The sequence below is a fragment of the Pelmatolapia mariae genome, linkage group LG20, assembly GCF_036321145.2.
Source record: "Pelmatolapia mariae isolate MD_Pm_ZW linkage group LG20, Pm_UMD_F_2, whole genome shotgun sequence".
NCBI classification, from domain to species: Eukaryota; Metazoa; Chordata; class Actinopteri; order Cichliformes; family Cichlidae; genus Pelmatolapia; species Pelmatolapia mariae.
In genome coordinates this window covers 21,156,429-21,168,806 of record NC_086244.1, presented here as the reverse complement: position 1 = coordinate 21,168,806, position 12,378 = coordinate 21,156,429, and the positions used below count along the sequence as shown (strand labels likewise).

Genomic DNA, 12,378 nt, shown 5'->3' with positions numbered 1-12,378 from the left:
GTTTGCAAATACATTATTAGATGTAATATGGTCAGATGTGACCTCTTACTTGCTAGCTTTGATTTGTCCAGGAACACTGAGGACGTGTAAAGAGAAAGAGGGGTGACAAAGCACAGCCACTCCTGGGAGAATGAACCAAGGCATTAAAATTGTCACACCCTCAAAATGCTGTGGCTAAAGGTTATGTGTCATCGATCTCTGCCATCTTTCACTCACTTTCTCACTCTCTCACCCTCTTAGTCCCCTCCCCCCACATCTGCAATCTATCTCCTTTTCTGCACCCCGACCACTCCCTTATTCATCCCCAACATCCCCCACAAACACAAAAAGCATCTTCTGTAGCTACTCTCTCACCATTTCTCAGTTCCTAGTCTGGCAGCACCATGCTGTATCTAGTGCAAGGTTGTGGTTTCTTTCCTATGATTTTTTTTTCTTGTCTTTTTTTTACTGCCACTACATCAACGACTTATATAACACACATACACACAGTGAACTGTGTCTAGCAGCAAGACCCCACCCATCACAGAAACCGACGACACTGATGGTGGAATGCAGTGAAAACAACTTAGCGGGATTTAATCTATTCAATTATTCACCCAAAGTCAACTTTCTTCTTAGATGAAACTGCAATTAGAAAATGAGCACGAATAACCAGAAAAATTAACAACATTGTGATTCAATGTGTTGAGGAGTGGATTGATGTGATGGATAAGGCTTGCATGTATAAGAATGTGGCATGTCAGGTTTTTTTGTGTAAGTGTGTATGGTGGTGATGGTGGTGGTGAGGGGTGTGGGGATTTTCACTGCACTCTTCTGAAGTCCCATGAATAATTCAGTTCTGCAGAGAACTCTTTCTACTGAAGCAAGCTGAGCAATGAAAGGCTTGGGCTGGCTAAGTTGGGCTGGGTTATCCCCATGTGCTGTTTGTTGCACAGGAGCGCCACATGGTCTGAAGCTTACCTGAAACATAGGTCTAAAAAAGAGCAACAAAGAGGAATGAGGAAGACCGCTTAAAGCATGAGTGCTGCAGCTTTCTTTCCTTTAGGCAATCCCCCCCCTCCTCTCCCCAGATTACTTCCTTTACTGCTCCCTTGCTTTCTTGATCTCATCTTTCAGGAAACCTGCTGCTTTTTTCAAATAAGCCCCAATTCAGAGTGTTCCCCAAGCTCCAGTCACACTCCCCGCATCACCCCCTCCATTTGCACCCTCACTTGTCTTTCCCTCTTAGCAGACACTGGGGTTTCTGCATAATTCAGAAGCCACATGCAGGCTGAGAGGCGTGGTTCACTGCGTCGAGAGTTATGTGCACTTACATGCTTTTGCGCACTGAGAGAATGGAAGAATGTCACTTTGAAACTCAATTTCCTCATAGCTACTGTGAGGTCTTTAACAAGTGTGACTCATTACGGTACATTTGCTGCACTACAAACAGACCATTTATTGTTTGTGTGCATGTATGTGCAAGTAATCTTATCGCACCTGTGCTTCATAGCAGAGCAGGTAACTGCTTGAGTGAGGTCAAACGCACAAACTGAAAGCTACAGCAGGCAGCAAGGGCAGAAAAATAGATAGTGACATTATCAGGAAGCAATCTTTAAACCTGTTCTCTACAATCCATTATATCTGTATGCTCACCTCTGTTAATTCCACAGCTCTGCTAGCTCATACAGCGAAACAGAATATCAGAATGAGAAAGCAAACCACTGGGTTTTTTGATGTTGGAAGAATCAAGTAATGGATCAAAATATTAGATCCAGGAACTCTGCAAGCTTATCATAGTATATAAATGCAGTGTCAAAATCATATTCTTGACCTAATGTCACATTGAGTAGGAATAGCATACTCCTATTGTGAAGGGATTGCTATCAGTCCAGCTACTTTACCTGAGGATTTAAGGATAATAATAACAAAGCTGTAAGAGTTACACTTCCTAATGAGAGGAGCTTACTGATTTTATATAAAGGGCTTTAGCCTTCTCCCTGAAGGCTACTGACATAATCAGACATGCTTACATTTTTTTGTGGATCATGACATGAACATTCCCTTCATCTGGATTTAAATTACACTGATGCAACGAATGCTACCCAAAATTACACTATGTACTAGCATCTGGTATGACTCCAATTGTACCATGTTACATGATCCCAGATCTCACTACATGAAAAATTAACCCCCCATCTCTGATAGAAGAATCAATTCACAATCCATCTGAAAGCATAGAACAATGCTAAGGTTGTGAAGTGGCACATGGATTGAGTGGCTAATGAGTGACTACTGACAAATGTAGTTCACACACAGCTCCGTTCTGTCTGAAGAAATCTTATGACTGTAATTTTTTATAGACACCCTTCAATTGTGTCTATTTTAGTTTGTCACAGTTTCCCCCAATGAGACAAATCCTACAAGCTCTTACCTAATATACAAATATCTGAAGTTACTGAACCAATGAGATCCGCATCCTAGAGGCTAAATGTATTAGGAGAGAAACAGGTTTATGCATTAGTCCCGATTATGCCAGCCAAATTACAAATTGTCTGGCTGTTTCTTTGCCACTACAACTTAGCATTCCTAATTACTATTTCCGCTTTACCTAATTAACTTGGCCTCATCTTGATCCTTATTTAACAAGGAGCAGATTAGCAACACTGGGACTCCATATCCACAGTGTGATTGGGATTTGTATTCAAACAACTTGTCAACAAATTGTAATATAAAAAAAGGACAGCTGAACTCATATTTACTGTCACATGTTTTTGTCAGTAAATGAAGATTAAGAAATATTTTACCTGAATATAAGTTATTTGTAAAAGCCAGTAAAACTTGACAAGCATGCATACCCCAATACGCAGAAATCCCACAGCAAATAGGCCTTAGTATAGAATTTAAATGCCGCATTGAAAAGCTCAGGTTCAGTCTCACTCACAATGATAATGTGACGCATTAACAATCAATACAGGTCATATTCCTTTAACCATAGCTGCAGCACTACCTCCTTACTGCCACATCTTATTCAGTTCATGCAGACATTTCAACAAAAAATGTTTGGACTCAAGGGAAACAAACCCTGGTTGCCAGGCTGAGGCGGTATGATAATTTACTTGGCCACCCTTTCCACCCATCCTTAATAACAGATGACTACTGCAGTGCTTCCGATGCTGTAACAAAAGCTGGTGCAGGGTGAGCCATGAGCCAGCAGACTGCCCGCAGCTGAATTGTGTCCCATCAGTCATGACTGCAGGAGGCTTTGACCGGCAGCTGTGCCAGCTACCATTATCCCTGTATTCATTGTTATACACCTGCCATACAACCATGGTAAACCCAGGCAGAGTAAAATGGCATACCCGGCATTCAGGGTGGCCCAGTATAATGTTTTGAATAAGAAAAGGCTGGTGAGATATCTGACAAGCATTCTGAAAGAGACAAATGTATGCTTCACCTAGCCTTGGGAGGGAGGGGTCAAAGAGGCAGAACAACATTCAAGATGAGAAGCCACTCCGATACTGTGGCAGAAAACAACAATCAGACTATGCCCAAATGATTACTTTGCTGTTTGGGCATCAAAAGTGTGAGCTAAGAAAACGGAAGGGGAGAGACAAGCAGAAACTATGCGAAATAAAAGCATCACAGACACACTGAGAACAGAAGAAAAACAGAACATAAGATACTAAATGAAATAAATGAATTGGGGGCTGATCATATTAAGAGCACTTATGATTGTTCCTTGGATGTTTATGTGTATGAGTGTGACTAGCTGATTGTGACCAGCAGTTAGCCAAAGCAGATTAAAGCATAGAAACCTCCTATAAAGCTCTTTTCTGTGAAAATGCGTAGGCTGAAAAGGAAGTGGTTTTTTTGGACACAAAGAAAAACATTTTACTAATAATCACTTATCTACTCAAGAGACCAACAGTTGTGTATGAAAACTGTTGAATGGATTTACAACATTACCAATGTCTAAGAAATCAAATACACATAAATATTGGGGTATATTCTTCATTACAACAGTCTTGAAAGTGATGCCTATTTTACAATTTAACAAAGTTGAGATCACTAGAAACAGACGGTTTAACAAAAAGAATCATTCAGTTGCAAAAGGCTATATTTTTTTAAAGCAATGGACATAGAAGCTTGCAGTAAATTTTAAATACCTGACTTAATATAAAATTTTATATACAGAACTTTCAGAATTCACAAGTGCTTAATGTGCCCCTCTCCAGTCGCATGAAATCAGATGGTATATACATATCTATATATATAATATAGTGTATATATTATATATATATATATATATATATATATACCCTATAAACCCTATATTATATACACTTATACAAAAAAGTTTAGGAGTTCTAAATCAGATGCAATGAAATTTGTAAGAATAGCTTAACCAAAAAGACTTTAAAAGTTGCATGTGGTAAATGAGGATTGTCTATTTATATTTAGTATAATGCATCACAGAATTCTGGCTGAGAGCCACAAATAATCATATATTGTTTTAACAATCCTTCTCTTTAATAAAAAAGGGAAAATATTCCATATGTAATCGTGTATATATATACAGATAGATATAATTACATAATTTATTAATGGATTTAAGCCAAGTAGAAAATAAGTCATGTTGTTTTATTCATTTCTAATCTGCAACTTTTCAGCAGCATTAGCCTGTGTGTCCAGCCAATCCAACCCAAGGTACGACAGCTGGTGGTGACACTTTCAATACACTGACCCCAAACACTGATACTTAACGGTAACACGGTCACTCAGACCCATTGTAAAAACCATGGAGGAGCTGACAGAGTGGCTACAAATAGCTGCAGCGCTATGATACACCGGGTGGCAAATTTTACCCATCTGCTCTGAACTTCAGACAAATTCACAAATGTGTTCAGAGTCCATGTAAATGACTAAAGCCTACTGTAGCCAGTGTGGACCGGTGCAAGCCATAAAGTGAGAGTGCGGAGGGTGGACAGACTCGCACATGTCCAGCATCGTATAGACCACTGATGATGAGGGTTGGCACTGAGATAAGGACAAGAGCAATGATTTGTCAAGTAGAGCTAGCCTGATTTGAACTGGGTGGCCTGGCTAAACTCCCGGTTTGACAATTTTAGAATCTGCTGCAGTGTTTGGAGCCACAGAGCCACTTAGACAGCCTTTATTCGGCATAATACCCTGACCCAGACTAAACAAGTAAAATACCAGGAAGAAGGATTCCTACATTGTTTAATCAAAGAATTAGAAACTTCTTATGGCAAAGACAACAATCACATATTCAGTTTATCAGCACATTTGAGGATTTATAAATGAAATAAGCTCCCAGCATAAATGTTAATAGCAGTTTACAGTAATAGTGACTTAAGATGGAAGTGTTACAGTGAGCCCATTTGTTTTTTAGTCATTACATAAACAGCTTAGTAACGCAGAGGCCAACTAGAGTGTGTATTAAAGTAACCCTTCTCTTCATACCACAAAGCCTAAGCAGGAGGCCTTAACAGGATACAGAGGTGCTCCAGGTTTGTTCATACAAATAACCTTCTTGAATTCCAAAAGGGATTACTAGTCCTAATGAGCTGTTGTGACACTTTCTATTGTTGGGGGGGGAGGAAAGAGAGCGGTCAAAGGCCATTTAGCTAAATGTCCTAATGTAAGGTGCTGCTCTGAAAGCTGCTTAGAGAATCCCTGTACGAACTGTTAAGGCAATACTACAGCGGATGTACTAGCACAGCAAGTCAGATACAATATATATAGACCACAAGATAAAAACTGTGAAGACTGCAGCATAGCAACGTGTGTCAGCTTTAATAAAAGTCTAGCCAATGTGGCATTTAAGTCAAAACAAGGCTGCATACAAGAGGTCCGATAGCCACCCCTGTAACTGATAGACCGTTTTAGGCAAACCCTAATGTGTAGCTTCCATTACTGGTCAATTAACTAATTAATAACTTGAAAATTGCTCTACAGCTCCCTGATAAACATTTAACTATGCCCAAGCAAATTTGAGTATGCTTCGTACAGTTATAACATCAGTGTATTTTTCAGTGTGGGACATTTTATAAGATCAATAAAGAAAAAGAGGTATGGACCACAATATTGAACTGCAATGTGCTGAACAATACCGCAAACCTAAGGCTTTAAATCGACAAAATGTCACATCTCACAGGAATTATAACTGATATGATTCTGGTTTTCTTAATTTTATCCACCTGGGTATAATGTAGCATTTTATAGTAAAAATATTAAAAAATACTGCAACTGTCTCTTTAACCAAATGTTTGCTTAAATCACAGTAAAGGAGTTTTCCCAACTTTTTTTAATCTAACTGAAAACATTCAAAACATTGTGTATGTCTGTGTATGTATGTGCTCCCCATTATCCCTCCTAAACATTAAGATAAAAAATTATTTATTCCTTTGCAGCTTTTCCTTTCAGACAATGTGGGACAAAGACCATGAATAAACCAACATACCAGGTGAGAGTTTTTGGGTAAGCATCATTTTACCAGTTAAGACATGCTGTGGATTTACAATTCTTTCTAAAGCCCTTTCATCAATAGAGTACATACACTTCAGGCCTAGGCTATGTTCATAATGATAAGTGATGGTTACTAGATCCAATTATGTTGCAACTTGAACCATAGAGTGACCAGCACACTGATTCAGCCATACAGCAAACACATTCAGATGCTCTCAAATTAATGGAAATGACTTAAATGAAAACAACACCAACAACAAAAAAACTGTACAAGAGACAACTATCACACCTGCTGCATGCAACTATACCACACGTCACACCAGTAGGCATATCTGTCTTTGCCATTGCTTGTCAGTTGACTTGGTGACGCGGGAATTCAGATGTGATGAAAGATGGGGCAACAGATAAGGCACTGCCACAGTTAATGGCTCTCCATGCTGCCCAGGGCCTCTCAATGCCAGATGGGCTGTAAACAATGACCCATTTGGGAATCTCCAACTTTGTTTACCTTTTTTTCATCTGTGCAGACAAGGAGAAGATGTGTTATTACACATGTTAATCCAGAGAGAAAGCATGGTATCATCTTGTCAGATGAGAGTGCAATCTAAATCTATGATTACAGTGAAATCCAGCATTTGGAGTGAAGAAACAGACCTAGTGAGTAAGCTGCTGGGTTTGTTTGGTTCAAGAAATCCCAAATCTTCAGCAAAGACAGGCGGCGGCCTGATAACACTGCCATGGCACCATTGCAAACTCTGCAGTCACAAGCTGAAAAAAGAGATTTAATCTACAAAATAAGCTCACTGCCAAATACCTGAGAAGTCTGCAAAAGGTCAGAAGTAAACTTCTGCAAGTATGCACACAGCATTCAACACTGAGATAAAAATCAATACACTGAGCCACAAGTGGTGGAAAGAAAAGTTTCCAAAGTTTAGAAAATAAATTCCAGAGAGCAATAATGATTAAGACAAAGCAAAAAGAATCACAGTATGTGTTTCTTCTCAACAATGAAAGGACTGAAAACAGGCATCCTTCTCTCACATTAACATCCTTGCATGAGCCAGGGCCATCTGTGATATGCCAGCAGCCTGGCACAGAAACAGAGATGTGGGGGAGATGGGCATGAACGGGAAGGGGCAGGGCTGAGAGAGAGAGACGAGGGAGGAAGAGAGCAAAAATAAACACGAGACCAGATTAAAATTTCTAGGGAGGAAAGCCATGTGACCACGAGAAGGTGGGAAAACAGTGGAAAATCAAGAGTGATATCTCATGTTTCTCTGTCTTCCATGGGGGTATCTCCTGTTTTCCACAACAGTTTGCTTGGAACGGCAAAGCTGGCATCATACACATGCCACACGTAAGATTTTACCCCCACGTTGTTTACTCTGACCTACTTCAGGTGCAAGCTTAAGACTTGCTGAAACCTGCACTTTATTATTTTGTTGAATATGACCAAAAAGATCTTGTGTGATTGTGGGCAGGAGAGCTCTGAGTCTGTGCAGCGATTTTTACCATGCTATCTCAGGGTAATAGTATGAAGCAAGCTCAACACAGTTAAGCCCGCTTTGCATTGGATGGATTGGAAAAACCAAGAAAGGCTAGAAAGATAATGGATATAATGGTGGTTATAAACTGTCTTGAACCACGTTTTCCACGTGCTCGCATAAAAGAGACTCACAAAACGAACAAATTGATTGGTGCCACAAAAAGGGTAAGAGAGGAATCCATCCATCCATCCATTCATTTTTTTTCCACTTATGTAATTCAGGGTTGCAGGGGGTTCTATCCCAGCTGTCATGGGGCAAAAGATTAGGTATACCCTGGGCAAGTTGTCTGTCTATCACAGGGTGCAAGACAAGAATGCTGGCAGAGAATTTATTAATGGCATAGTTATAATTTCTATCTTATCCAGTGCATACCCATTGCTGGTGTTTACTTCTAACATAAAAGCTGCTCATTAGAACGTCATACATTTAAACATGAAACACATGAAGTACATTTGCACTTTCAGTGACAGATACCTGGAAATTACTTTGGCTACTTTGAATGATTCATTTTACTGAATGAATATACTCTGTGATTCTCTGTAAATACCAACAGAATAAAACATGTTATTATCTGTGTTCTATTAGCTGTAATACCTGCAGTATAAAACAGGCTTAGTAACAAATACAGACCGAGAAGAGAAACAATTTTATGCGCTTTTACAGCTGATATAGACGATTTACTGCAGTCTTCAGACACATGTTGCTGTTCAGAGAAAAAAAGAAATCACAGCTGGAATCAGAATAGAATAAATTCAAAACAAAAAAAAAACAACTGTTGAGGTTTTCTGCAGAATATCTCAGCTTTCTGAAAAGTACCAGCAATCCCACTTAATGGCGGATCATAGAGATGCTGGCAGAGACTGATCTGCCTGTACAATTGTGCCTCCAGCCTGTATGTGCTGACCATCCTGGTTATATATATATTTTAAAGCAAGCTGTATAGTAAGCCAAAACGACACCAAAGAACCCTGCACAACAGCAATCGTGACATCCGTTTTGCACTGGCTGCTGTGCACAAAGAAGAAAACAGCTTGCATGCACCACCTGTGAGATGTGCAGTATATATATATTACTATGGTGATCGACTCAGGTTCAAAGAGCTCCACCTTGAAAAGTCTGCCTTTAGGCTCAATATACAATACAATCCTATTGATCTCACTTCTTAGTTCATCTCTCCAGTGATTTCATCCTGATTACAGCTTGACAGACAATAAAATTGAGGATGTTGATAAAGCCTACTGAAGCTACTCATTCTTCTACTTTCTTTAGGAGTAAAGAATCTCATTTCCCGTACTACAGTCTGCAGATTATTACAAATGCCAATAATTAAGAAGTGTGCTGTTGGTCTAACTGCACAATGCAGCAACTCTAAACTTAAAATTGAATTCAGACATTGTGTAATATAGCAGTGTAAATACATACTGAAACATCCAGAATGACAGATTAAACAATGTTCAAGTAACTTTTCCACAAAAACGTCAAGCTTCTCAAATGTAACTTTTAATATTTTTGCTTGGCCCTTTAAAAAATAAATGAAACACCTTGGAATTTAGACAGGACAAGATATCTGAAATGTCAATTAATCCAATTCTGTTTTATAGTCACTCAGTCTATAAAACATCAGAGAAGGAAATTAATTGTCTTATATTTTGTATTCTGTGACCAACAGCAAAAATTCCAGAGTAAAAATCATTTGGGAATGTGTAATTATGCATTTCTGACAGATAAAACTAATAAATAGCTTCAACTGACTCATTAATCAATAAACGGCTGCAGATTAATCCTCCAGATATCACTAAGGAGGCAAGGAAACTCCTTTGTAAGACATTTAATGATTCAAATGGCCAATTAAGAAAATAAATGAATAATAATTACCTAAACTGCATCTGCTATGACAGTTTAACAACACATGAAAGAGTTCTGCCTGTTATTTTGTTTATCCAACAGTACCTAATGGAAGACCTTCAGCTCAAAGCTACAACAGTGTATATGAGATGACTACATGATCACTTGCATCATGATTAACATCCATTGTCAACTGTCCACTAGAGGGAGTTTTAATCTGTCTGTAGGGAAAACTAAAATAAGAGTACATAGATCCCTCTTCCACATTCTCCATCCACTGGACTGAGCTTAACTACAGCTTTGTGTTGTCCAGTTGAGGAAGGCTCGGGGCTGCTTCCTGCTGTCAACGTGCATGATATCATCATCCAAATGAGGCCTTCGAGTCTCAGTGTGTCTTTGCATGCTCAACAATGGCATGCTATCTTTAAAGTCCTTTTATGTGATGCTATGTGTCACTGTGCTGTAATGCTAAAGTCAGACAAAACAGGTTTAATTCCTGCCAGTGGATGAAGTGGTTTGCATTCTTTCATCTCGCACAGTACTGACGCAGCATGTTTTCAGTACCCTAGGCAAAGTATTCACTGAGGCCACTGACTGCCACAAGGCTCCCAGCAGGCTATGGGGCAGGTTCAGCTGCTTCCTGTCTGCTCACCTCCTGTTACACAGAGGGTGCGATGCAGGGAGTAGCACCACTAATAACATGCAGACACACTGCTGGGAGAGAGCGAACCGGCATCTCCTGCACTGTCCACTTCAATAATTGAGCTGAGTGTCATCATGCAATCAGCTGGCCAAACTGCCATGGAAAATGAAGGCTGTCTGAGCACACACAATGTAAAATAAATCCTTTACAAAATTATCTAAATAGGGGGAAAAAAATAACAAATCACAGGACATGTTTTTGTACTTTGAGGGGGCCAGTCATGCTGACTATAGTCCCCCTTAAGCCTCCTGGGAGAGGGAGAGAGAATAATCCTTGTTGCAGTCTCAGAAGGATGGAAATAATTAGTTAATACCTTTGCACAGTCTAAGCTTGTGATTTCCTTGTGTCTATGTAACGCAAGAAAATGCACTCCCCTTGTGCATTTGCGAAACTGTCGATCGCCATACTTCAGCGATGGTATGTTCCTCCATGTCATGTCTACAGCTACTGCTTGTCAATCAGTCTTCCAGTGTAAACCATTTAAAATTTAGTGGTGACCAATTTGCAACTCAGCATACTCCTTCATGAGACTAGAAGCTGATTGACAGCTCCCTGAAGACATCTCCATTACACTATCATGATGAGTGAGAACACAGAGGAGAAAAGATAGAGGGCTTCCTGTGGGAGTCAGGCATTCTTCCACTAATATTAATCACGCATATATTTATCGTAGAGGGAAAAATGTGAAGATACTTTTAGATAGCTCTGGTCAGCATCCATCTCATGGATTAAAAATGTGAAAAATAAGCCTTTTTTTCACAAATATGAAAAAGATAATTGTGCCTTGTCTGTAACTGCTGCATGCACAACAAATTGGTGTCACAGAAATCTTGTTAATGAGATGAGACAATTTTACTGCCTTACCTGCAGCTCACACCAGGCCACCTCCACCCAGGTCTCAGTATCCAGGCCTTTGTAGACTGTCTTGAAGGAACCTCTCCCCAGCTCTATGTCAAATTTAAGGAATCTTCCCCCTGGAGACGTGGAGACTGCCTTCATCTCTGCCTCCTCCTCATTCTCTTCACTGGCTGCTTTGACAGCAGCTTTACCACCATCACTGCATGTAACATTTAACGCGTCTCCACCTTTCTCCTTGTCCTCATCGGCGCTGGCGCTCTCTGTTGCACTGTCTTTAAGCCCACCTTGACTTTCAGTGCTGGATCCCTCCTGTATCCCACAGCTGGTCCCCCTTGACCTGTCCACAATTGTTCGCAGGTTAATGTTTAGGATCTTACTCCTGTTATTACATTCAGGTGCTTCAAAGGCCTGCTCATCTGTGTCTGAAAACCACAAACTTCTCCTGATGAATCTCTGATGCACAATCCTCTGATAACTGGAGGAAGGATATGCGCTGGGGTCACTCCCACCTCTCACTACAGAGTCCACAAGACTGACGGGTCCATCACCCATGGCCTCGCGCACATTTTTGCCCGGTTCACACTGAGACTTGGTTACAGGCGAATTTCTCAGGTCTTGATGGTCCCCGGAGCCTGATTTAGACTCCGGCTCCATGGTGACTTAAATGTTCAGTCGCTTTGCTTTCCAGGTCATTCGTGCCATCACGGGTAGACTTTCCAACACGCAGATCGACAGATGAATACCTGCAGCGCCCACTCGGTGACGCAGTTTGCCGGGAGAGGCCCTTAACAACACTGGGATGGATGACATAGACAAGATTTTATCCGATAATAATAATAATAATAATAATAATAATAAAAAGAACCTGCAAAAGAAATGCGATATGCCCCAGTTATACATTATTGCTAAAGCTATCGATGGGCTTTAAGCATGGTAATAATCACTGAGGTGAAG

At 40.1% G+C, this 12,378-nt stretch overlaps 1 protein-coding gene across 8 annotated transcripts in view; it reads right to left on the bottom strand.

Annotated features, from left to right (window-relative positions):
• LOC134618892 (serine/threonine-protein kinase WNK2-like) overlaps positions 1-12,378 on the bottom strand; it is a 40,218-nt gene that overhangs the window by 27,074 nt on the left and 766 nt on the right. For all 8 annotated transcript variants that reach the window (XM_063464503.1, XM_063464496.1, XM_063464500.1 and 5 more), the window contains exon 2: positions 11,431-12,218. In XM_063464503.1, the coding sequence (XP_063320573.1) occupies positions 11,431-12,078 (648 nt within the window). In that variant the 5' untranslated portion in view covers positions 12,079-12,218. The remainder of the gene's footprint in view (positions 1-11,430; positions 12,219-12,378) is intronic.